This window comes from Scyliorhinus torazame, chromosome 4, assembly GCF_047496885.1.
Source record: "Scyliorhinus torazame isolate Kashiwa2021f chromosome 4, sScyTor2.1, whole genome shotgun sequence".
Lineage (NCBI taxonomy): Eukaryota > Metazoa > Chordata > Chondrichthyes > Carcharhiniformes > Scyliorhinidae > Scyliorhinus > Scyliorhinus torazame.
In genome coordinates, this window is record NC_092710.1 from 1107774 (window position 1) to 1133184 (window position 25411).

The 25411-nt window shown below is 57.0% G+C and overlaps 1 protein-coding gene across 1 annotated transcript in view; it reads right to left on the reverse strand.

The window, feature by feature from the left end:
- Nucleotides 1-864: 864 nt before the first annotated feature.
- LOC140410092 (P2X purinoceptor 3-like) overlaps nt 865-25411 on the reverse strand; it is a 234590-nt gene continuing 210043 nt past the window's right edge. The window contains exon 12 of the mRNA XM_072498029.1: nt 865-1715. Within this exon, the coding sequence (XP_072354130.1) occupies nt 1590-1715 (126 nt within the window). The 3' untranslated portion in view covers nt 865-1589. The remainder of the gene's footprint in view (nt 1716-25411) is intronic.

Genomic DNA, 25411 nt, shown 5'->3' on the forward strand with positions numbered 1-25411 from the left:
GGGCGGAGAGATGGCAGATGGAGTTTAATCTGGACAAATGTGAGGTAATGCGTTTTGGAAGGTCTAACACAGGTAGGGAATATACAGTAAATGGTAGAACCCTCAAGAGTATTGACAGTCAGAGAGATCTAGGTGTACAGGTCCACAGGTCATTGAAAGGGGCAACACAGGTGGAGAAGGTAGTCAAGAAGGCATACGGCATGCTTGCCTTCATTGGCCAGGGCATTGAGTATAAGAATTGGCAAGTCATGTTGCAGCTGTATAGAACCTTAGTTAGGCCACACTTGGAGTATAGTGTTCAATTCTGGTCGCCACACTACCAGAAGGATGTGGAGGCTTTAGAGAGGGTGCAGAAGAGATTTACCAGAATGTTGCCTGGTATGGAGGGTATTAGCTGTGAGGAGAGGTTAGATAAACTCGGTCTGTTCTCACTAGCAACGGAGGTTGAGGGGCGACCTGATAGAAGCCTACAAGATTATGAGGGGCAAGGACAGAGTGGATAGTCAGAGGCTTTTCCCCAGGGTAGAGGGGTCAATTACTAGGGGGCATAGGTTTAAGGTGCGAGGGGCAAGGTTTAGAGTAGATGTACGAGGCAAGTTTTTTACGCAGAGGGTAGTGGGTGCCTGGAACTCGCTACCGGAGGAGGTGGTGGAAGCAGGGACGATAGGGACATTTAAGGGGCATCTTGACAAATACATGAATAGGATGGGAATAGAGGGATACGGACCCAGGAAGTGTAGAAGATTGTAGTTTAGTCGGGCAGCATGGTCGGTACGGGCTTGGAGGGCCGAAGGGCCTGTTCCTGTGCTGCATATTTCTTTGTTCCTTGTCCTTTGACATAGTACACAGTCGAGACACAGCAAATTTGAAAGCATATTGTTTATTGTGATCTAATTGACAATATCCTAAAGTCTAGGAGAGGGAGAGCATGCACACATTAACAAGGACATCACAGGATCAGGCAATGGGATTCATGTCGAATTCTAAAAACTGAAGATAGGGGATGTTCTGGGGGATGATTATATCGTACACAGGACGCGACGCGAAGAGGCAGCTGTGACGCTCCAACGGAAAATAGCATCAGGATTTCTTCAGGGCCTGGGGAGAGAGATTGGTGGGGGAACAATCACTAACTGGGTGCTGGGATGTCCCAGACTAACACCACAAAAGCTTCAAGGGCTTCAATCAGGAAGGTTACACGAGGACAGGACATGGTGAGCGGTAATATTTACAAGTCTTGCTTTAATCCCCCGCCAAATCCACGCGGGATTTAGATTCAATAACTCTGCAATTACAAAGCCCGTCTCAGTCATAGTAACCCCTAATCTCCCATCGGGAAGGAAATCTACCACCTTTCCCTGGCCTGGCCTACACGTGACTCCAGACCCACAGGAGCGTGGTTGACTCAGAGCGAGCCACTAAGGTCAAGGGAAGTTAGGGGATGGACAACTTGTGATGACCATTCCCACGTCCCTCGATTGAATAAAGGTCTGTTCTAGAGTTGACTCCTCCCTGCCCAGGAGTCCTCGGGGCTGCTGGGGGGAGGGGGCAGGATAGGTGGCGGGGGACGTTCGGTAACGGACAGCGGTCTACTTGCAAGGGCTCTCGGAGGGGGCAGACGATCCCTCGGGGCTGAGGGCTAAGGTTTGCTTGCTCTTGTAGAGGTCGATGCTGGAGAGAGTGAACTTTGATTGCTTCTCGTGGTCTTTCCCAACCTGGAGAGTCAAACAGAGAGTACAACATAGGGCAGAGTTTTTCAAACATTTTTTCCGGGGTCCCATTTTTACCAACCGGCCGACCTTCGTGACCCACGCTGTCCGACCTTTGCGAACCACGCCGGCCGACCTTCGTGACCCACGCTGTCCGACCTTTGCGACCCACGCCAGCCGACCTTCGCGACCATGTCGGCCGACCTTCGCGATCCACACTGTCCGACCTTCGCGACCCACGCTGTCCGACCTTCGCGACCCACGCTGTCCGACCTTCGCGACCCACACTGTCCAACCTTCACTATCCATGCCGGCCGACCTTCGTGACCCACGCTGTCCGACCTTCGCGACCCACGCTGTCCGACCTTCGCGACCCACACTGTCCGACCTTCGCGACTCACGCTGTCCGACCTTCGCGACCCACACTGTCCGACCTTCGCGACCCACGCTGTCCGACCTTCGCGACCCACACTGTTCGACCTTCGTGACCCACGCTGTCCGACCTTCGCGACCAACGCCGGCCGACATTCGCGACCCACGCCGGCCGACCTCCGCGACCCACACTGTCCGACCTTCGTGACCCACACTGTCCGACCTTCGTGACCCACGCTGTCCGGCCTTCGTGACCCACACTGTACGACCTTCGCGACACACACTGTCCGACCTTCGCGACCTACACTGTCCGACCTTCGCGACCCACACTGTCCGACCTTCGCGACCCACGCTGGCCGACCTTCGTGACCCACGCTGTCCGACCTTCGCGACCCACACTGTCCGACCTTCGCGACCCACACTGTCCGACCTTCGCGACCCACGCTGGCCGACCTTCGCGACCCACACTGTCCGACATTCGCGACCCACGCTGGCCGACAGTACTGACCCTCTGACAGTGCGGCTCTCCCTCAGTACTGACCCTCTGACAGTGCGGCTCTCCCTCAGTACTGACCCTCTGACAGTGCAGCACTCCCTCAGTACTGACCCTCTGACAGTGCGGCACTCCCTCAGTACTGACCCTCTGACAGTGCGGCACTCCCTCAGTCCTGACCCTCTGACAGTGCGGCACTCCCTCAGTCCTGACCCTCTGACAGTGCGGCACTTCTTCAGTACTGTCCCTCTGACAGTGCGGCACTCCCTCAGCACTGACCCTCTGACAGTGCAGCACACCCTCAGTACTGACCCTCTGACAGTGCGGCACTCCCTCAGTACTGACCCTCTGACATTGCGGCACTCCCGCAGTACTGACCCTCTGACAGTGAGGTACTCCCTCAGTACTGACCGTCTGACAGTGCAGCACTCCCTCAGTACTGACCCTCTGACAGTGCGGCACTCCCTCAGTACTGACCCTCTGACAGTGCAGCACTCCCTCAGTACTGACCCTCTGACAGTGCGGCACTCCCTCAGTACTGACCCTCTGACAGTGCGGCACTCCCTCAGTACTGACCCTCTGACAGTGCGGCACTCCCTCAGTACTGACCCTCTCACAGTGCGACACTCCCTCAGTACTGACCCTCTGACAGTGCGGCACTCCCTCAGTACTGACCCTCTGACTGTGCGGTACTCCCTCAGTACTGACCGTCTGACAGTGCAGCACTCCCTCAGTACTGACCCTCTGACAGTGCGGCACTCCCTCAGTACTGTCCCTCTGACAGTGCGGCACTCCCTCAGCACTGACCCTCTGACAGTGCAGCACACCCTCAGTACTGACCCTCTGACAGTGCGGCACTCCCTCAGTACTGACCCTCTGACATTGCGGCACTCCCGCAGTACTGACCCTCTGACAGTGAGGTACTCCCTCAGTACTGACCGTCTGACAGTGCAGCACTCCCTCAGTACTGACCCTCTGACAGTGCGGCACTCCCTCAGTACTGACCCTCTGACAGTGCAGCACTCCCTCAGTACTGACCCTCTGACAGTGCGGCACTCCCTCAGTACTGACCCTCTGACAGTGCGGCACTCCCTCAGTACTGACCCTCTGACAGTGCGGCACTCCCTCAGTACTGACCCTCTCACAGTGCGACACTCCCTCAGTACTGACCCTCTGACAGTGCAGCACTCCCTCAGTACTGACCCTCTGACAGTGCAGCACTCCCTCAGTACTGACCCTCTGGCAGTGCGGCGTTCCCTCAGTACTGACCCTCTGACAGTGCAGCACTCCCTCAGTACTGACCCTCTGACAGTGCGGCACTCCCTCAGTACTGACCCTCCGACACTGCGGCGTTCCCTCAGTACTGACCCTCTGACAGTGCGACACTCCCTCAGTACTGACCCTCTGACAGTGCAGCACTCCCTCAGTACTGACCCTCTGACTGTGCAGCACTCCCTCAGTACTGACCCTCTGACAGTGCGGCACTCCCTCAGTACTGACCCTCCGACAGTGCGGCGTACCCTCAGTACTGACCCTCTGACAGTGCGGCACTCCCTCAGTACTGACCCTCTGACAGTGCGGCACTCCCTCAGTACTGACCTTCTGACAGTGCGGCACACCCTCTGTACTGACCCTCTGACAGTGCAGCACTCCCTCAGTACTGAACATCTGACAGTGCAGCACTCCCTCAGTACTGACCCTCTGACAGTGCGGCACTCACTCAGTACTGACCCTCTGACAGTGCAGCACTCCCTCAGTACTGACCCTCTGACAGTGCGGCACTCCCTTAGTACTGACCCTCTGACAGTGCGGCACTCCCTCAGTACTGACCCTCTGACAGTGCAGCACTCCCTCAGTTCTGACCCTCTGACAGTGCGGCACTCCCTTAGTACTGACCCTCTAACAGTGCGGCACTCACTCAGTACTGACCCTCTGACAGTGCAGCACTCCCTCAGTTCTGACCCTCTGTCAGTGCGGCACTCCCTTAGTACTGACCCTCTAACAGTGCGGCACTCCCTCAGTACTGACCCTCTGACAGTGCGTCACTCCACCAGTACTGACCCTCTGGCAGTGTAGCACTCCATCAGTACTGACCCTCTGAATGTGCGGCACTCCCTCAGTACTGACCCTCTGACAGTGCGGCACTCCCTCAGTACAGACCCTCTGAAATGCGGCACTCCCTCAGTACTGACCCTCTGACAATGCAGCACTCCCTCAGTACAGACCCTCTGACAGTGCGGCACTCCCTCAGTACTGACCCTCTGACAGTGCGGCACTCCCTCAGTACTGACCCTCTGACAGTGCGTCATTCCACCAGTACTGACCCTCTGGCAGTGCAGCACTCCATCAGTACTGACCCTCTGACAGAGTGGCGCTCCCTCAGTACTGACCCTCTGACAGTGCGGCACTCCCTCAGTACTGATCCTCTGACAGTGCAGCACTCCCTCAGTACTGACCCTCTGAAAGTGCAGAACTCCCTCAGTACTGACCCTCTGACAGTGCGGCACTCCCTCAGTACTGACCCTCTGACAGTGCGGCACTCCCTCAGTACTGACCCTCTGACAGTGCAGCACTCCCTCAGTACTGACCCTCTGACAGTGCAGCACTCCCTCAGTACTGACCCTCTGACAGTGCAGCACTCCCTCAGTACTGACCCTCTGACAGTGCAGCACTCCCTCAGTACTGACCCTCTGACAGTGCGGCGCTCCCTCAGTACTGACCCTCTGACAGTGCAGCACTCCCTCAGTACTGATCCTCTGACAGTGCGGCACTCCCTCAGTACTGACCCTCTGACAATGCGGCACTCCCTCAGTACTGACCCTCTGACAGTGTGGCACTCCCTGAGTACTGACCCTCTGACAGTGCAGCACTCCCTCAGTACTGACCCTCTGACAGTGCGGCACTCCCTCAGTACTGACCCTCTGACAGTGCGGCACTCCCTCAGTACTGACCCACTGACAGTGCGGCACTCACTCAGCACTGACCCTCTGACAGTGTGGCACTCCCTCAGTACTGACCCTCTGACAGTGCGGCACTCCCTCAGTACTGACCCACTGACAGTGCGGCACTCCCTCAGTACTGACCCTCTGACAGTGCGGCACTCCCTCAGTACTGACCCACTGACAGTGCGGCACTCACTCAGCACTGACCCTCTGACAGTGTGGCACTCCCTCAGTCCTCACCATCTGACAGTGCGGCACTCCCTCAGTACTGACCCTCTGACAGTGCGGCACTCACTCAGTACTGACCCTTGACAGTGCAGCACTCCCTCACTACTGACCCTCTGACAGTGCAGCACTCCCTCAGTACTGACCCTCTGACAGTGCAGCACTCCATCAGTACTGACCCTCTGACAGTGCAGCACTCCCTTAGTACTGACCCTCTAACAGTGCGGAACTCCCTCAGTACTGACCCTCTGACAGTGCGGCACTCCCTCAGTACTGACCCTCTGACAGTGCGGCACTCCATCAGTACTGACCCTCTGACAGTGAAGCACTCCATCAGTACTGACCCTCAGACAGTGCGGCACTCCCTCAGTACTGACCCTCTGACAGTGCAGCACTACCTCAGGACTGACCCTCTGACAGTGCAGCACTCCCTCAGTACTGACCCTCTGACAGTGCAGCACTCCCTCAGTACTGACCCTCTGAAAGTGCAGCACTCCCTCAGTACTGACCCTCTGACAGTGCGGCACTCCCTCAGTACTGACCCTCTGACAGTGCGACACTCCCTCAGTACTGACCCTCTGACAGTGCAGCATTTCCTCAGTACTGACCCTCTGACAGTGCAGCATTCCCTCAGTACTGACCCTCTGACAGTGCGTCACTCCCTCAGTACTGACCCTCTGACAGTGCAGCACTCCCTCAGTACTGACCCTCTGACAATGCAGCACTCCCTCAGTACTGACCCTCTGACAGTGCAGCACTCCCTCAGTACTGACCCTCTGACAGTGCGGTGCTCCCTCAGTACTGACCCTCTGACAGTGCAGCACAGCCTCTGTACTGACCCTCTGACAGTGCAGCACTCCATCAGTACTGACCCTCTGACAGTGCAGCACTCCCTCAGTACTGACCCTCTGACAGTACGGCGCTCCCTCAGTACTGACCCTCTGACAGTGCAGCACTCCCTCAGTACTGATCCTCTGACAGTGCGGCACTCCCTCAGTACTGACCCTCTGACAATGCGGCACTCCCTCAGTACTGACCCTCTGACAGTGCAGCACACCCTCAGTATGACCCACTGACAGTGCAGCACACCCTCAGTATGACCCACTGACAGTGCGGCACTCCCTCAGTACTGACCCTCTGACAGTGCGGCACTCCCTCAGTACTGACCCTTGACAGGGCAGCACTCCCTCACTACTGACCCTCTGACAGTGCAGCACTCCATCAGTACTGACCCTCTGACAGTGCAGCACTCCCTTAGTACTGACCCTCTAACAGTGCGGAACTCCCTCAGTACTGACCCTCTGACAGTGCGGCACTCCCTCAGTACTGACCCTCTGACAGTGCGGCACTCCCTCAGTACTGACCCTCTGACAGTGCAGCACTACCTCAGGACTGACCCTCTGACAGTGCGGCACTCCCTCAGTACTGACCCTCTGACAGTGCGGCACTCCCTCAGCACTGACCCTCTGACAGTGCGGCACTCCCTCAGTACTGACCCTCTGACAGTGCGGCACTCCCTCAGTACTGACCCTCCGACAGTGCGGCGTACCCTCAGTACTGACCCTCTGACAGTGCGGCACTCCCTCAGTACTGACCCTCTGACAGTGCAGCACTCCCTCAGTACTGACCCTCTGACAGTGCAGCACTCCCTCAGTACTGACCCTCTGGCAGTGCGGCGTTCCCTCAGTACTGACCCTCTGACAGTGCAGCACTCCCTCAGTACTGACCCTCTGACAGTGCGGCACTCCCTCAGTACTGACCCTCCGACACTGCGGCGTTCCCTCAGTACTGACCCTCTGACAGTGCGACACTCCCTCAGTACTGACCCTCTGACAGTGCAGCACTCCCTCAGTACTGACCCTCTGACTGTGCAGCACTCCCTCAGTACTGACCCTCTGACAGTGCGGCACTCCCTCAGTACTGACCCTCCGACAGTGCGGCGTACCCTCAGTACTGACCCTCTGACAGTGCGGCACTCCCTCAGTACTGACCCTCTGACAGTGCGGCACTCCCTCAGTACTGACCTTCTGACAGTGCGGCACACCCTCTGTACTGACCCTCTGACAGTGCAGCACTCCCTCAGTACTGAACATCTGACAGTGCAGCACTCCCTCAGTACTGACCCTCTGACAGTGCGGCACTCACTCAGTACTGACCCTCTGACAGTGCAGCACTCCCTCAGTACTGACCCTCTGACAGTGCGGCACTCCCTTAGTACTGACCCTCTGACAGTGCGGCACTCCCTCAGTACTGACCCTCTGACAGTGCAGCACTCCCTCAGTTCTGACCCTCTGACAGTGCGGCACTCCCTTAGTACTGACCCTCTAACAGTGCGGCACTCACTCAGTACTGACCCTCTGACAGTGCAGCACTCCCTCAGTTCTGACCCTCTGTCAGTGCGGCACTCCCTTAGTACTGACCCTCTAACAGTGCGGCACTCCCTCAGTACTGACCCTCTGACAGTGCGTCACTCCACCAGTACTGACCCTCTGGCAGTGTAGCACTCCATCAGTACTGACCCTCTGAATGTGCGGCACTCCCTCAGTACTGACCCTCTGACAGTGCGGCACTCCCTCAGTACAGACCCTCTGAAATGCGGCACTCCCTCAGTACTGACCCTCTGACAATGCAGCACTCCCTCAGTACAGACCCTCTGACAGTGCGGCACTCCCTCAGTACTGACCCTCTGACAGTGCGGCACTCCCTCAGTACTGACCCTCTGACAGTGCGTCATTCCACCAGTACTGACCCTCTGGCAGTGCAGCACTCCATCAGTACTGACCCTCTGACAGAGTGGCGCTCCCTCAGTACTGACCCTCTGACAGTGCGGCACTCCCTCAGTACTGATCCTCTGACAGTGCAGCACTCCCTCAGTACTGACCCTCTGAAAGTGCAGAACTCCCTCAGTACTGACCCTCTGACAGTGCGGCACTCCCTCTGTACTGACCCTCTGACAGTGCGGCACTCCCTCAGTACTGACCCACTGACAGTGCGGCACTCACTCAGCACTGACCCTCTGACAGTGTGGCACTCCCTCAGTCCTGACCCTCTGACAGTGCGGCACTCCCTCAGTACTGACCCTCTGACAGTGCGGCACTCACTCAGTACTGACCCTTGACAGTGCAGCACTCCCTCACTACTGACCCTCTGACAGTGCAGCACTCCCTCAGTACTGACCCTCTGACAGTGCAGCACTCCATCAGTACTGACCCTCTGACAGTGCAGCACTCCCTTAGTACTGACCCTCTAACAGTGCGGAACTCCCTCAGTACTGACCCTCTGACAGTGCGGCACTCCCTCAGTACTGACCCTCTGACAGTGCGGCACTCCATCAGTACTGACCCTCTGACAGTGAAGCACTCCATCAGTACTGACCCTCAGACAGTGCGGCACTCCCTCAGTACTGACCCTCTGACAGTGCAGCACTACCTCAGGACTGACCCTCTGACAGTGCAGCACTCCCTCAGTACTGACCCTCTGACAGTGCAGCACTCCCTCAGTACTGACCCTCTGAAAGTGCAGCACTCCCTCAGTACTGACCCTCTGACAGTGCGGCACTCCCTCAGTACTGACCCTCTGACAGTGCGACACTCCCTCAGTACTGACCCTCTGACAGTGCAGCATTTCCTCAGTACTGACCCTCTGACAGTGCAGCACTCCCTCAGTACTGACCCTCTGACAATGCAGCACTCCCTCAGTACTGACCCTCTGACAATGCAGCACTCCCTCAGTACTGACCCTCTGACAATGCAGCACTCCCTCAGTACTGACCCTCTGACAGTGCGGTGCTCCCTCAGTACTGACCCTCTGACAGTGCAGCACAGCCTCTGTACTGACCCTCTGACAGTGCAGCACTCCATCAGTACTGACCCTCTGACAGTGCAGCACTCCCTCAGTACTGACCCTCTGACAGTACGGCGCTCCCTCAGTACTGACCCTCTGACAGTGCAGCACTCCCTCAGTACTGATCCTCTGACAGTGCGGCACTCCCTCAGTACTGACCCTCTGACAATGCGGCACTCCCTCAGTACTGACCCTCTGACAGTGTGGCACTCCCTGAGTACTGACCCTCTGACAGTGCAGCACACCCTCAGTATGACCCACTGACAGTGCAGCACACCCTCAGTATGACCCACTGACAGTGCGGCACTCCCTCAGTACTGACCCTCTGACAGTGCGGCACTCCCTCAGTACTGACCCTTGACAGGGCAGCACTCCCTCACTACTGACCCTCTGACAGTGCAGCACTCCATCAGTACTGACCCTCTGACAGTGCAGCACTCCCTTAGTACTGACCCTCTAACAGTGCGGAACTCCCTCAGTACTGACCCTCTGACAGTGCGGCACTCCCTCAGTACTGACCCTCTGACAGTGCGGCACTCCCTCAGTACTGACCCTCTGACAGTGCAGCACTACCTCAGGACTGACCCTCTGACAGTGCGGCACTCCCTCAGTACTGACCCTCTGACAGTGCGGCACTCCCTCAGCACTGACCCTCTGACAGTGCGGCACTCCCTCAGTACTGACCCTCTGACAGTGCGGCACTCCCTCAGTACTGACCCTCTGACAGTGCGGCACTCCCTCAGTACTGATCCTCTGACAGTGCGGCAATCCCTCAGTACTGACCCTCCCAAAGTGCGGTACTCCCTCAGTACTGACCCTCCGACAGTGCGGCGCTCCCTCAGTACTGACCCTCTGACAGTGCAGCACTCCCTCAGTACTGACCCTCTGACAGTGCAGCACTCCCTCAGTACTGACCCTCTGACAGTGCGGCACTCCCTCAGTACTGACCCTCTGACAGTGCAGCGCTCCCTCAGTACTGACCCTCTGACAGTGCAGCACTCCCTCAGTACTGACCCTCTGACAGTGCGGCACTCCCTCAGTACTGACCCTCTGACAGTGCAGCGCTCCCTCAGTACTGACCCTCTGACAGTGCGGCACTCCCTCAGCACTGACCCTCTGACAGTGCGGCACTCCCTCAGTACTGACCCTCTGACAGTGCAGCGCTCCCTCAGTACTGACCCTCTGACAGTGCGGCACTCCCTCAGTACTGACCCTCTGACAGTGCAGCGCTCCCTCAGTACTGACCCTCTGACAGTGCAGCACTCCCTCAGTACTGACCCTCTGACAGTGCGGAACTCCCTCAGTACTGACCCTCTGACAGTGCGGCACTCCCTCAGTACTGACCCTCTGACAGTGCGGCACTCCATCAGTACTGACCCTCTGACAGTGAAGCACTCCATCAGTACTGACCCTCTGACAGTGCGGCACTCCCTCAGTACTGACCCTCTGACAGTGCAGCACTACCTCAGGACTGACCCTCTGACAGTGCAGCACTCCCTCAGTACTGACCCTCTGACAGTGCAGCACTCCCTCAGTACTGACCCTCTGAAAGTGCAGCACTTCCTCAGTACTGACCCTCTGACAGTGCGGCACTCCCTCAGTACTGACCCTCTGACAGTGCGACACTCCCTCAGTACTGACCCTCTGACAGTGCAGCACTTCCTCAGTACTGACCCTCTGACAGTGCAGCACTCCCTCAGTACTGACCCTCTGACAATGCAGCACTCCCTCAGTACTGACCCTCTGACAGTGCAGCACTCCCTCAGTACTGACCCTCTGACAGTGCGGTGCTCCCTCAGTACTGACCCTCTGACAGTGCAGCACAGCCTCTGTACTGACCCTCTGACAGTGCAGCACTCCATCAGTACTGACCCTCTGACAGTGCAGCACTCCCTCAGTACTGACCCTCTGACAGTACGGCGCTCCCTCAGTACTGACCCTCTGACAGTGCAGCACTCCCTCAGTACTGATCCTCTGACAGTGCGGCACTCCCTCAGTACTGACCCTCTGACAATGCGGCACTCCCTCAGTACTGACCCTCTGACAGTGTGGCACTCCCTGAGTACTGACCCTCTGACAGTGCAGCACACCCTCAGTACTGACCCACTGACAGTGCGGCACTCCCTCAGTACTGACCCTCTGACAGTGTGGCACTCCCTCAGTACTGACCCTCTGACAGTGTGGCACTCCCTGAGTACTGACCCTCTGACAGTGCAGCACACCCTCAGTACTGACCCACTGACAGTGCGGCACTCCCTCAGTACTGACCCTCTGACAGTGCGGCACTCCCTCAGTACTGACCCTTGACAGGGAAGCACTCCCTCACTACTGACCCTCTGACAGTGCAGCACTCCCTCAGTACTGACCCACTGACAGTGCGGCACTCCCTCAGTACTGACCCTCTGACAGTGCGGCACTCCCTCAGTACTGACCCTTGACAGGGAAGCACTCCCTCACTACTGACCCTCTGACAGTGCAGCACTCCATCAGTACTGACCCTCTGACAGTGCAGCACTCCCTGAGTACTGACCCTCTAACAGTGCGGAACTCCCTCAGTACTGACCCTCTGACAGTGCGGCACTCCCTCAGTACTGACCCTCTGACAGTGCGGCACTCCCTCAGTACTGACCCTCTGACAGTGCAGCACTACCTCAGGACTGACCCTCTGACAGTGCGGCACTCCCTCAGTACTGACCCTCTGACAGTGCGGCACTCCCTCAGTACTGACCCTCTGACAGTGCAGCACTCCCTCAGCACTGACCCTCTGACAGTGCGGCACTCCCTCAGTACTGACCCTCTGACAGTGCGGCACTCCCTCAGTACTGACCCTCTGACAGTGCGGCACTCCCTCAGTACTGATCCTCTGACAGTGCGGCAATCCCTCAGTACTGACCCTCCCACAGTGCGGTACTCTCTCAGTACTGACCCTCCGACAGTGCGGCGCTCCCTCAGTACTGACCCTCTGACAGTGCAGCACTCCCTCAGTACTGACCCTCTGACAGTGCAGCACTCCCTCAGTACTGACCCTCTGACAGTGCGGCACTCCCTCAGTACTGACCCTCTGACAGTGCAGCGCTCCCTCAGTACTGACCCTCTGACAGTGCAGCACTCCCTCAGTACTGACCCTCTGACAGTGCGGCACTCCCTCAGTACTGACCCTCTGACAGTGCAGCGCTCCCTCAGTACTGACCCTCTGACAGTGCAGCACTCCCTCAGTACTGACCCTCTGACAGTGCGGCACTCCCTCAGTACTGACCCTCTGACAGTGCAGCGCTCCCTCAGTACTGACCCTCTGACAGTGCGGCACTCCCTCAGTACTGACCCTCTGACAGTGCGGCACTCCCTCAGTACTGACCCTCTGACAGTGCGGCACTCCCTCAGTACTGACCCTCTGACAGTGCGGCACTCCCTCAGTACTGACCCTCTGACAGTGCAGCGCTCCCTCAGTACTGACCCTCTGGCAGTGCAGCACTCCCTCAGTACTGACCTTCTGACAGTGCGGCACTCCCTCAGTACTGACCCTCTGACAGTGCGGCACTCCCTCAGTACTGACCCTCTGACAGTGCAGCACTCCCTCAGTACTGACCCTCTGACAGTGCAGCACTCCCTCAGTACTGACCCTCTGACAGTGCGGCACTCCCTCAGTACTGACCCTCTGACAGTGCAGCGCTCCCTCAGTACTGACCCTCTGACAGTGCAGCACTCCCTCAGTACTGACCCTCTGACAGTGCGGCACTCCCTCAGTACTGACCCTCTGACAGTGCAGCGCTCCCTCAGTACTGCCACTCTGACAGTGCGGCACTCCCTCAGTACTGACCCTCTGACAGTGCGACACTCCCTCAGTACTGACCCTCTGACAGTGCGACACTCCCTCAGTACTGACGATCTGACAGTGCAGCACTCCCTCAGTACTGACCCTCTGACAGTGCGGCACTCCCTCAGCACTGACCCTCTGACAGTGCAGCACTCCCTCAGTACTGACCCTCTGACAGTGCGGCACTCCCTCAGTACTGACCCTCTGACAGTGCAGCACTCCCTCAGTACTTAACCTCTGGCAGTGCGGCACTCCCTCAGTACTGACCCTCTGACAGTGCAGCACTCCCTCAGCACTGACCCTCTGACAGTGCGGCACTCCCTCAGTACTGACCCTCTGACTGTGCAGCACTCCCTCAGTACTGACCTTCTGACAGTGCAGCAGTCCCTCAGTACTGACCGTCTGACAGTGCAGCACTCCCTCAGTACTGACCCTCTGACAGTGCGGCGCTCCCTCAGTACTGACCCTCTGACAGTGCGGCACTCCCTCGGTACTGACCCTCTGACAGTGCAGCACTCCCTCAGTACTGACCCTCTGACAGTGCAGCACTCCCTCAGTACTGACCCTCTGACAGTGCAGCACTCCCTCAGTACTGACCCTCTGACAGTGCGGCACTCCCTCGGTACTGGCCCTCTGACAGTGCAGCACTCCCTCAGTACTGACCACTTGACAGTGCGGCACTCCCTCAGTACTGACCCTCTGACAGAGCGGCGCTCCCTCAGTACTGACCCTCTGACAGTGCGGCACTCCCTCAGTTCTGACCCTCTGACAGTGCGGCACTCCCTCAGTACTGAGCCCCTGACAGTGCGGCACTCCGTCAGTACTGACCATCTGACAGTGCGGCACTCCCTCAGTACTGCCCCTCTGACAGTGCGACACTCCCTCAGTACACTCCCTCAAACGGGAGGGTTTAAACTAGTATGGCAGGGGGGTGGGCACGGGAGCAATAGGTCAGAAGGTGAGAGCATTGAGGGAGAACTAGGGAATAGGGACAGTGTGGCTCTGAGGCAGCGCAGACGGGGAGAAGTTGCTGAACACAGCGGGTCTGGTGGCCTGAAGTGCATATGTTTTAATGCAAGGAGCATTACGGGTAAGGCAGATGAACTTAGAGCTTGGATTACTACTTGGAACTATGATGTTGTTGCCATTACAGAGACCTGGTTGAGGGAAGGGCAGGATTGGCAGCTAAACGTTCCAGGATTTAGATGTTTCAGGCGGGATAGAGGGGGATGTAAAAGGGGAGGCGGAGTTGCGCTACTTGTTCAGGAGAGTATCACAGCTATACAGCGAGAGGACACCTCAGAGGGCAGTGAGGCTATATGGGTAGAGATCAGGAATAAGAAGGGTGCAGTCACAATGTTGGGGGTATACTACAGGCCTCCCAACAGCCAGCGGGAGATAGAGGAGCAGATAGGTAGACAGATTTTGGAAAAGAGTAAAAACAACAGGGTTGTGGTGATGGGAGACTTCAACTTCCCCAATATTGACTGGGACTCACTTAGTGCCAGGGGCTTAGACGGGGCAGAGTTTGTAAGGAGCATCCAGGAGGGCTTCTTAAAACAATATGTAAACAGTCCAACTAGGGAAGGGGCGGTACTGGACCTGGTATTGGGGAATGAGCCCGGCCAGGTGGTAGATGTTTCAGTAGGGGAGCATTTCGGTAACAGTGACCACAATTCAGTAAGTTTTAAAGTACTGGTGGACAAGGATAAGAGTGGTCCGAGGATGAATGTGCTAAATTGGGGGAAGGCTAATTATAACAATATTAGGCGGGAACTGAAGAACATAGATTGGGGGCGGATGTTTGAGGGCAAATCAACATCTGACATGTGGGAGGCTTTCAAGTGTCAGTCGAAAGGAATACAGGACAGGCATGTTCCTGTGAGGAAGAAAGATAAATACGGCAATTTTCGGGAACCTTGGATGACGAGTGATATTGTAGGCCTCGTCAAAAAGAAAAAGGAGGCATTTGTCAGGGCTAAAAGGCTGGGAACAGACGAAGCCTGTGTGGCATATAAGGAAAGTAGGAAGGAACTTAAGCAAGGAGTCAGGAGGGCTAGAAGGGGTCATGAAAAGGCATTGGCAAATAGGGTTAAGGAAAATCCCAAGGCTTTTTACACTTACATAAAAAGTAAGAGGGTAGCCAGGGAAAGGGTTGGCCCACTGAAGGATAGGAAAGGGAATCTATGTGTGGAGCCAGAGGAAATGGGCGAGGTACTAAATGAATACTTTGCATCAGTATTCACCAAAGAGAAGGAATTGGTAGATGTTGAGTCTGGAGAAGGGGGTGTAGATAGCCTGGGTCACATTGTGATCCAAAAAGACGAGGTGTTGGGTGTCTTAAAAAATATTAAGGTAGATAAGTCCCCAGGGCCGGATGGGATCTACCCCAGAATACTGAAGGAGGCTGGAGAGGAAATTGCTGAGGCCTTGACAGAAATCTTTGGATCCTCGCTGTCTTCAGGGGATGTCCCGGAGGACTGGAGAATAGCCAATGTTGTTCCTCTGTTTAAGAAGGGTAGCAAGGATAATCCCGGGAACTACAGGCCGGTGAGCCTTACTTCAGTGGTAGGGAAATTACTGGAGAGAATTCTTCGAGACAGGATCTACTCCCATTTGGAAGCAAATGGACGTATTAGTGAGAGGCAGCACGGTTTTGTGAAGGGGAGGTCGTGTCTCACTAACTTGATAGAGTTTTTCGAGGAGGTCACTAAGATGATTGATGCAGGTAGGGCAGTAGATGTTGTCTATATGGACTTCAGTAAGGCCTTTGACAAGGTCCCTCATGGTAGACTAGTACAAAAGGTGAAGTCACACGGGATCAGGGGTGAACTGGCAAGGTGGATACAGAACTGGCTAGGCCATAGAAGGCAGAGGGTAGCAATGGAGGGATGCTTTTCTAATTGGAGGGCTGTGACCAGTGGTGTTCCACAGGGATCAGTGCTGGGACCTTTGCTCTTTGTAGTATATATAAATGATTTGGAGGAAAATGTAACTGGTCTGATTAGTAAGTTTGCAGACGACACAAAGGTTGGTGGAATTGCGGATAGCGATGAGGACTGTCTGAGGATACAGCAGGATTTAGATTGTCTGGAGACTTGGGCGGAGAGATGGCAGATGGAGTTTAACCTGGACAAATGTGAGGTAATGCATTTTGGAAGGGCTAATGCAGGTAGGGAATATACAGTGAATGGTAGAACCCTCAAGAGTATTGAAAGTCAAAGAGATCTAGGAGTACAGGTCCACAGATCACTGAAAGGGACTACACAGGTGGAGAAGGTAGTCAAGAAGGCATACGGCATGCTTGCCTTCATTGGCCGGGGCATTGAGTATAAGAATTGGCAAGTCATGTTGCAGCTGTATAGAACCTTAGTTAGGCCACACTTGGAGTATAGTGTTCAATTCTGGTCGCCACACTACCAGAAGGATGTGGAGGCTTTAGAGAGGGTGCAGAAGAGATTTACCAGAATGTTGCCTGGTATGGAGGGCATAAGCTATGAGGAGCGATTGAATAAACTCGGTTTGTTCTCACTGGAACGAAGGAGGTTGAGGGGCGACCTGATAGAGGTATACAAAATTATGAGGGGCATAGACAGAGTGGATAGTCAGAGGCTTTTCCCCAGGGTAGAGGGGTCAATTACTAGGGGGCATAGGTTTAAGGTGAGAGGGGCAAAGTTTAGAGTAGATGTACGAGGCAAGTTTTTTACGCAGAGGGTAGTGGGTGCCTGGAACTCACTACCGGAGGAGGTAGTGGAGGCAGGGACGATAGGGACATTTAAGGGGCATCTTGACAAATATATGAATAGGATGGGAATAGAAGGATACGGAACCAGGAAGTGTAGAAGATTGTAGTTTAGTCGGGCAGTATGGTCGGCACGGGCTTGGAGGGCCGAAGGGCCTGTTCCTGTGCTGTACATTTCTTTGTTCTTTGTTTGTTCTTTTAGTACTGACCCTCTGACAGTGCAGCACTCCCTCAGTACTGACCCTCTGACAGTGCAGCACTCCCTCAGTACTGACCCTCTGACAGTGCAGCACTCCCTCAGTACTGACCTTCTGACAGTGCGGCACTCCCTCAGTACTGACCCACTGACTGTGCGGCACTCCCTCAGTTCTGACCCTCTGAGAGTGCGGCACTCCCTCAGTACTGACCCTCTGACAGTGCGGCACTCCCTCAGTACTGACCCTCTGACAGTGCGGCACTACCTCAGTACTGACCCTCTGACAGTGCAGCACTCCCTCAGTACTGACCTTCTGACAGTGCGGCACTCCCTCAGTACTGAACCACTGACTGTGCGGCACTCCCTCAGTTCTGACCCTCTGAGAGTGCGGCACTCCCTCAGTACTGACCCTCTGACAGTGCGGCACTCCCTCAGTACTGACCCTCTGACAGTGCGGCACTACCTCAGTACTGATCCTCTGACAGTGCAGCACTCCCTCAGTACTGACCCTCTGACAATGCGGCACTCCCTCAGTACTGACCCTCTGACAGTGTGGCACTCCCTGAGTACTGACCCTCTGACAGTGCAGCACTCCCTCAGTACTGACCCACTGACAGTGCGGCACTCCCTCAGTACTGACCCTCTGACAGTGCGGCACTCCCTCAGTACTGACCCTTGACAGTGCAGCACTCCCTCACTACTGACCCTCTGACAGTGCAGCACTCCCTCAGTACTGACCCTCTGACAGTGCAGCACTCCATCAGTACTGACCCTCTGACAGTGCAGCACTCCCTTAGTACTGACCCTCTAACAGTGCGGAACTCCCTCAGTACTGACCCTCTGACAGTGCGGCACTCCCTCAGTACTGACCCTCTGACAGTGCGGCACTCCATCAGTACTGACCCTCTGACAGTGCATCACTCCATCAGTACTGACCCTCTCACAGTGCGGCACTCCCTCAGTACTGACCCTCTGACAGTGCGGCACTCCCTCAGTACTGACCCTCTGACAGTGCAGCACTACCTCAGGACTGACCCTCTGACAGTGCGGCACTCCCTCAGTACAGACCCTCTGACAGTGCGGCACTCCCTCAGTACTGACCATCTGACAGTGCAGCACTCCCTCAACACTGACCCTCTGACAGTGCGGCACTCCCTCAGTACTGACCCTCTGACAGTGCGGCACTCCCTCAGTACTGACCCTCTGACAGTGCGGCACTCCCTCAGTACTGATCCTCTGACAGTGCGGCAATCCCTCAGTACTGACCCTCCCACAGTGCGGTACTCCCTCAGTACTGACCCTCCGACAGTGCGGCGCTCCCTCAGTACTGACCCTCTGACAGTGCAGCACTCCCTCAGTACTGACCCTCTGACAGTGCAGCACTCCCTCAGTACTGACCCTCTGACAGTGCGGCACTCCCTCAGTACTGACCCTCTCACAGTGCAGCGCTCCCTCAGTACTGACACTCTGACAGTGCAGCACTCCCTCAGTACTGACCCTCTGACAGTGCGGCACTCCATCAGTACTGACCATCTGACAGTGCAGCACTCCATCAGTACTGACACTCTGACAGTGCGGCACTCCCTCAGTACCGACCCACTGACAGTGCGGCACTCCCTCAGTACTGACCCTCTGACAGTGCAGCACTCCCTCAGTACCGACCCTCTGACAGTGCGGCACTCCCACAGTACTCACCCTCTGACAGTGCGGCATTCCCTCAGTACTGACCCTCTGAAAGTGCGGCACTCCCTCAGTACTGACCCTCTGACAGTGCGGCACTCCCTCAGTACTGACCCTCTGACAGTGCGGCACTCCCTCAGTACTGACCCTCTGACAGTGCAGCACTACCTCAGGACTGACCCTCTGACAGTGCGGCACTCCCTCAGTACTGACACCCTGACAGTGCGGCACTCCCTCAGTACTGACCCTCTGACAGTGCGGCACTCCCTTAGTACTGACCCTCTGACAGTGCGGCACTCCCTCAGTACTGACCCTCTGACAGTGCAGCACTCACTCAGTACTGACCCTCTGACAGTGCGGCACTCCCTCAGTACTGACCCTCTGACAGTGCGGCACTCCCTTAGTACTGACCCTCTGACAGTGCAGCACTCCCTCAGCACTGACCCTCTGACAGTGCGGCACTCCCTCAGTACTAACCCTCTGACAGTGCAGCACTCCCTCAGTACTGACCCTCTGACAGTGCGGCACTCCCTCAGTACTGATCCTCTGACAGTGCGGCAATCCCTCAGTACTGACCCTCCCACAGTGCGGTACTCCCTCAGTACTGACCCTCCGACAGTGCGGCGCTCCCTCAGTACTGACCCTCTGACAGTGCAGCACTCCCTCAGTACTGACCCTCTGACAGTGCAGCACTCCCTCAGTACTGACCCTCTGACAGTGCGGCACTCCCTCAGTACTGACCCTCTGACAGTGCAGCGCTCCCTCAGTACTGACCCTCTGACAGTGCAGCACTCCCTCAGTACTGACCCTCTGACAGTGCGGCACTCCCTCAGTACTGACCCTCTGACAGTGCAGCGCTCCCTCAGTACTGACCCTCTGACAGTGCAGCACTCCCTCAGTACTGACCCTCTGACAGTGCGGCACTCCCTCAGTACTGACCCTCTGACAGTGCAGCGCTCCCTCAGTACTGCCACTCTGACAGTGCGGCATTCCCTCAGTACTGACCATCTGACAGTGCAGCACTCCCTCAGTACTGTCCCTCTGACAGTGCAGCACTCCCTCAGTACTGACCCTCTGACAGTGCGGCACTCCCTCAGTACTGACCCTCTGACAGTGCGGCACTCCCTCAGTACTGACCCTCTGACAGTGCAGCGCTGCCTCAGTACTGACCCTCTGACAGTGCGGCACTCCCTCAGTACTGACCCTCTGACAGTGCAGCGCTCCCTCAGTACTGCCACTCTGACAGTGCGGCACTCCCTCAGTACTGACCATCTGACAGTGCAGCACTCCCTCAGTACTGACCCTCTGACAGTGCGGCACTCCCTCAGCACTGACTCTCTGACAGTGCAGCACTCCCTCAGTACTGACCCTCTGACAGTGCAGCACTCCCTCAGTACTGACCACTTGACAGTGCGGCACTCCCTCAGTACTGGCCCTCTGACAGAGCGGCGCTCCCTCAGTACTGACCCTCTGACAGTGCGGCACTCCCTCAGTACTGATCCCCTGACAGTGCGGCACTCCGTCAGTACTGACCATCTGACAGTGCGGCACTCCCTCAGTACTGACCCTCTGACAGTGCGACACTCCCTCAGTACTGACCCTCTGACAGTGCAGCACTCCCTCAGTACTGACCCTCTGACAGTGCAGCACTCCCTCAGTACTGACCCTCTGACAGTGCAGCACTCCCTCAGTACTGACCTTCTGACAGTGCGGCACTCCCTCAGTACTGACCCACTGACTGTGCGGCACTCCCTCAGTTCTGACCCTCTGAGAGTGCGGCACTCCCTCAGTACTGACCCTCTGACAGTGCGGCACTCCCTCAGTACTGACCCTCTGATAGTGCGGCACTACCTCAGTACTGATCCTCTGACAGTGCTGCACTCCCTCAGTACTGACCCTCTGACAGTGCGGCACTCCCTCTGTACTGACCCTCTGACAGCGCGGCACTGCCTCAGTACTGACCCTCTGACAGTGCGGCACTCCCTCAGTACTGACCCTCTGACAGTGCGACACTCCCTCAGTACTGACCCTCTGACAGTGCGGCACTCCCTCAGTACTGACCCTCTGAAAGTGCGGCACTCCCTCAGCACTGACCCTCTGACAGTGCCCCACTCCCTCAGTACTGACCCTCTGACAGTGCGGCACTCCCTCAGTACTGACCGTCTGGCAGTGCAGCGCTCCCTCAGTACTGACCCACTGACAGTGCAGCACTCCCTCAGTACTGACCCTCTGACAGTGCGGCACTCCCTCAGTACTGACCCTCTGACAATGCAGCACTCCCTCAGTACTGACCCCCTGACCGTGCGGCACTCCCTCAGTAATGACCCTCTGACAGTGCGGCACTCCCTCAGTACTGACCCTCTGACAGTGCAGCACTCCCTCAGTCCTGACCCTCTGACAGTGCGGTACTCCCTCAGTATTGACCGTCTGACAGTGCAGCACTCCCTCAGTACTGATCCTCTGACAGTGCAGCACTCCCTCAGTACTGACCCTCTGACAGTGCGGCACTCCCTCAGTACTGACCCTCTGACAGTGCGGCACTCCCTCAGTACTGACCTTCTGACAGTGCGGCACTCCCTCAGTACTGACCTTCTGACAGTGCAGCGCTCCCTCAGTACTGCCACTCTGACAGTGCGGCACTCCCTCAGTACTGACCCTCTGACAGTGCGGCACTCCCTCAGTACTGACCCTCTGACAGTGCGGCACTCCCTCAGTACTGACCTTCATACAGTGCGGCACTCCCTCAGTACTGACCTTCTGACAGTGCAGCACTCCCTCAGTACTGACCCTCTGACAGTGCGGCGCTCCCTCAGTACTGACCCTCTGACAGTGCGGCACTCCCTCAGTACTGACCCTCTGACAGTGCAGCACCCGCTCAGTACTGACCCTCTGACAGTGCAGCGCTCCCTCAGTACTGACCCTCTGACAGTGCGGCACTCCCTCAGTACTGACCCTCTGACAGTGCGGCACTCCCTCAGTACTGACCCTCTGACAGTGCGGCGCTCCCTCAGTACTGACCCTCTGACAGTGCGGTACTCCCTCAGTACTGACCCTCTGACAGTGCAGCACTCCCTCAGTACTGACCCTCTGACAGTGCGGCAGTCCCTCAGTACTGACCCTCTGACAGTGCAGCGCTCCCTCAGTACTGCCACTCTGACAGTGCGGCACTCCCTCAGTACTGACCCACTGACAGTGCGGCACTCCCTCAGTTCTGACCCTCTGACAGTGCAGCACTCCCTGAGTACTGACCCTCTGACAATGCGGCACTCCCTCAGTACTGACCCTCTGACAGTGCGGCACTCCCTCAGTACTGATCCTCTGACAGTGCTGCACTCCCTCAGTACTGACCCTCTGACAGTGCGGCACTCCCTCTGTACTGACCCTCTGACAGTGCGGCACTCCCTCAGTACTGACCCTCTGACAGTGCTGCACTCCCTCAGTACTGACCCTCTGACAGTTCGACACTCCCTCAGTACTGACCCTCTGACAGTGCGGCACTCCCTCAGTACTGACCCTCTGACAGTGCGGCACTCCCTCTGTACTGACCCTCTGACAGTGCGGCACTCCCTCAGTACTGACCCTCTGACAGTGCGGCACTCCCTCAGTACTGACCTTCATACAGTGCGGCACTCCCTCAGTACTGACCTTCTGACAGTGCAGCACTCCCTCAGTACTGACCCTCTGACAGTGCGGCGCTCCCTCAGTACTGACCCTCTGACAGTGCGGCACTCCCTCAGTACTGACCCTCTGACAGTGCAGCACCCGCTCAGTACTGACCCTCTGACAGTGCAGCGCTCCCTCAGTACTGACCCTCTGACAGTGCGGCACTCCCTCAGTACTGACCCTCTGACAGTGCGGCACTCCCTCAGTACTGACCCTCTGACAGTGCGGCGCTCCCTCAGTACTGACCCTCTGACAGTGCGGTACTCCCTCAGTACTGACCCTCTGACAGTGCAGCACTCCCTCAGTACTGACCCTCTGACAGTGCGGCAGTCCCTCAGTACTGACCCTCTGACAGTGCAGCGCTCCCTCAGTACTGCCACTCTGACAGTGCGGCACTCCCTCAGTACTGACCCACTGACAGTGCGGCACTCCCTCAGTTCTGACCCTCTGACAGTGCAGCACTCCCTGAGTACTGACCCTCTGACAATGCGGCACTCCCTCAGTACTGACCCTCTGACAGTGCGGCACTCCCTCAGTACTGATCCTCTGACAGTGCTGCACTCCCTCAGTACTGACCCTCTGACAGTGCGGCACTCCCTCTGTACTGACCCTCTGACAGTGCGGCACTCCCTCAGTACTGACCCTCTGACAGTGCTGCACTCCCTCAGTACTGACCCTCTGACAGTTCGACACTCCCTCAGTACTGACCCTCTGACAGTGCGGCACTCCCTCAGTACTGACCCTCTGACAGTGCGGCACTCCCTCTGTACTGACCCTCTGACAGTGCGGCACTCCCTCAGTACTGACCCTCTGACAGTGCGGCACTCCCTCAGTACTGAACCTCTGACTGTGCGGCACTCCCTCAGTACTGACCCTCTGACAGTGCGGTACTCCCTCAGTACTGACCCTCTGACAGTGCAGCACTCCCACAGTACTGACCCTCTGACAGTGCGGCACACCCTCAGTACTGACCCTCTGACAGTGCGGCACTCCCTCAGTACTGACCCTCAGACAGTTCAGCACTCCCTCGGTACTGACCCTCTGACAGTGCAGCACTCCCTCAGTACTGACCACTTGACAGTGCGGCACTCCCTCAGTACTGACCCTCTGACAGTGCGGCGCTCCCTCAGTACTGACCCACTGACAGTTCAGCACTCCCTCGGTACTGACCCTCTGACAGTGCAGCACTCCCTCAGTACTGACCACTTGACAGTGCGGCACTCCCTCAGTACTGACCCTCTGACAGTGCGGCATTCCCTCAGTACTGATCCCCTGACATTGCGGCACTCCCTCAGTACTGATCCTCTGACAGTGCGGCACTCCCTCAGTACTGACCCTCTGACAGTGCAGCGCTCCCTCAGCACTGACCCTCTGACAGTGCAGCACTCCCTCAGTACTGAACCTCTGACAGTGCGGCACTCCCTCAGTACTGACCCTCTGACAGTGCAGCGCTCCCTCAGTACTGACCCTCTGACAGTGCAGCACTCCCTCAGTACTGACCTTCTGACAGTGCGGCACTCCCTCAGTACTGACCCTCTGACAGTGCAGCACTCCCTCAGTACTGACCCTCTGACAGTGCAGCACTCCCTCAGTACTGACCCTCTGACAGTGCAGCGCTCCCTCAGTAATGCCACTCTGACAGTGCGGCACTCCCTCAGTACTGACCCTCTGACAGTGCGGCAGTCCCTCAGTACTGACCCTCTGACAGTGCAGCGCTCCCTCAGTACTGCCACTCTGACAGTGCGGTACTCCCTCAGTACTGACCCTCTGACAGTGCAGCACTCCCTCAGTACTGACCCTCTGACAGTGCGGCACTCCCTCAGTACTGACCCTCTGACAGTGCGGCACTCCCTCAGTACTGACCCTCTGACAGTGCGGCACTCCCTCAGTACTGACCCTCTGACAGTGCGGCAGTCCCTCAGTACTGACCCTCTGACAGTGCAGCGCTCCCTCAGTACTGCCACTCTGACAGTGCGGCACTCCCTCAGTACTGACCCTCTGACAGTGCGGCACTCCCTCAGTACTGGCCCTCTGACAGTGCGGCACTCCCTCAGTTCTGACCCTCTGACAGTGCGGCACTCCCTCAGTACTGACCCTCTGACAGTGCGGCACTCCCTCAGTACTGGCCCTCTGACAGTGCGGCACTCCCTCAGTTCTGACCCTCTGACAGTGCAGCACTCCCTCAGTACTGACCCTCTGACAGTGCGGCACTCCCTTAGTACTGACCCTCTGACAGTGCGGCACTCCCTCTGTACTGACCCTCTGACAGTGCGGCACTCCCTCAGTACTGACCCTCTGACAGTGCTGCACTCCCTCAGTACTGACCCTCTGACAGTTCGACACTCCCTCAGTACTGACCCTCTGACAGTGCGGCACTCCCTCAGTACTGACCCTCTGACAGTGCGGCACTCCCTCTGTACTGACCCTCTGACAGTGCGGCACTCCCTCAGTACTGACCCTCTGACAGTGCGGTACTCCCTCAGTACTGACCCTCTGACAGTGCAGCACTCCCTCAGTACTGACCCTCTGACAGTGCGGTACTCCCTCAGTACTGACCCTCTGACAGTGCAGCACTCCCTCAGTACTGACCCTCTGACAGTGCAGCACTCCCTCAGTACTGACCCTCTGACAGTGCGGCAGTCCCTCAGTACTGACCCTCTGACAGTGCGGCACTCCCGCAGTACTGACCGTCTGACAGTGCGGTACTCCCTCAGTACTGACTGTCTGACAGT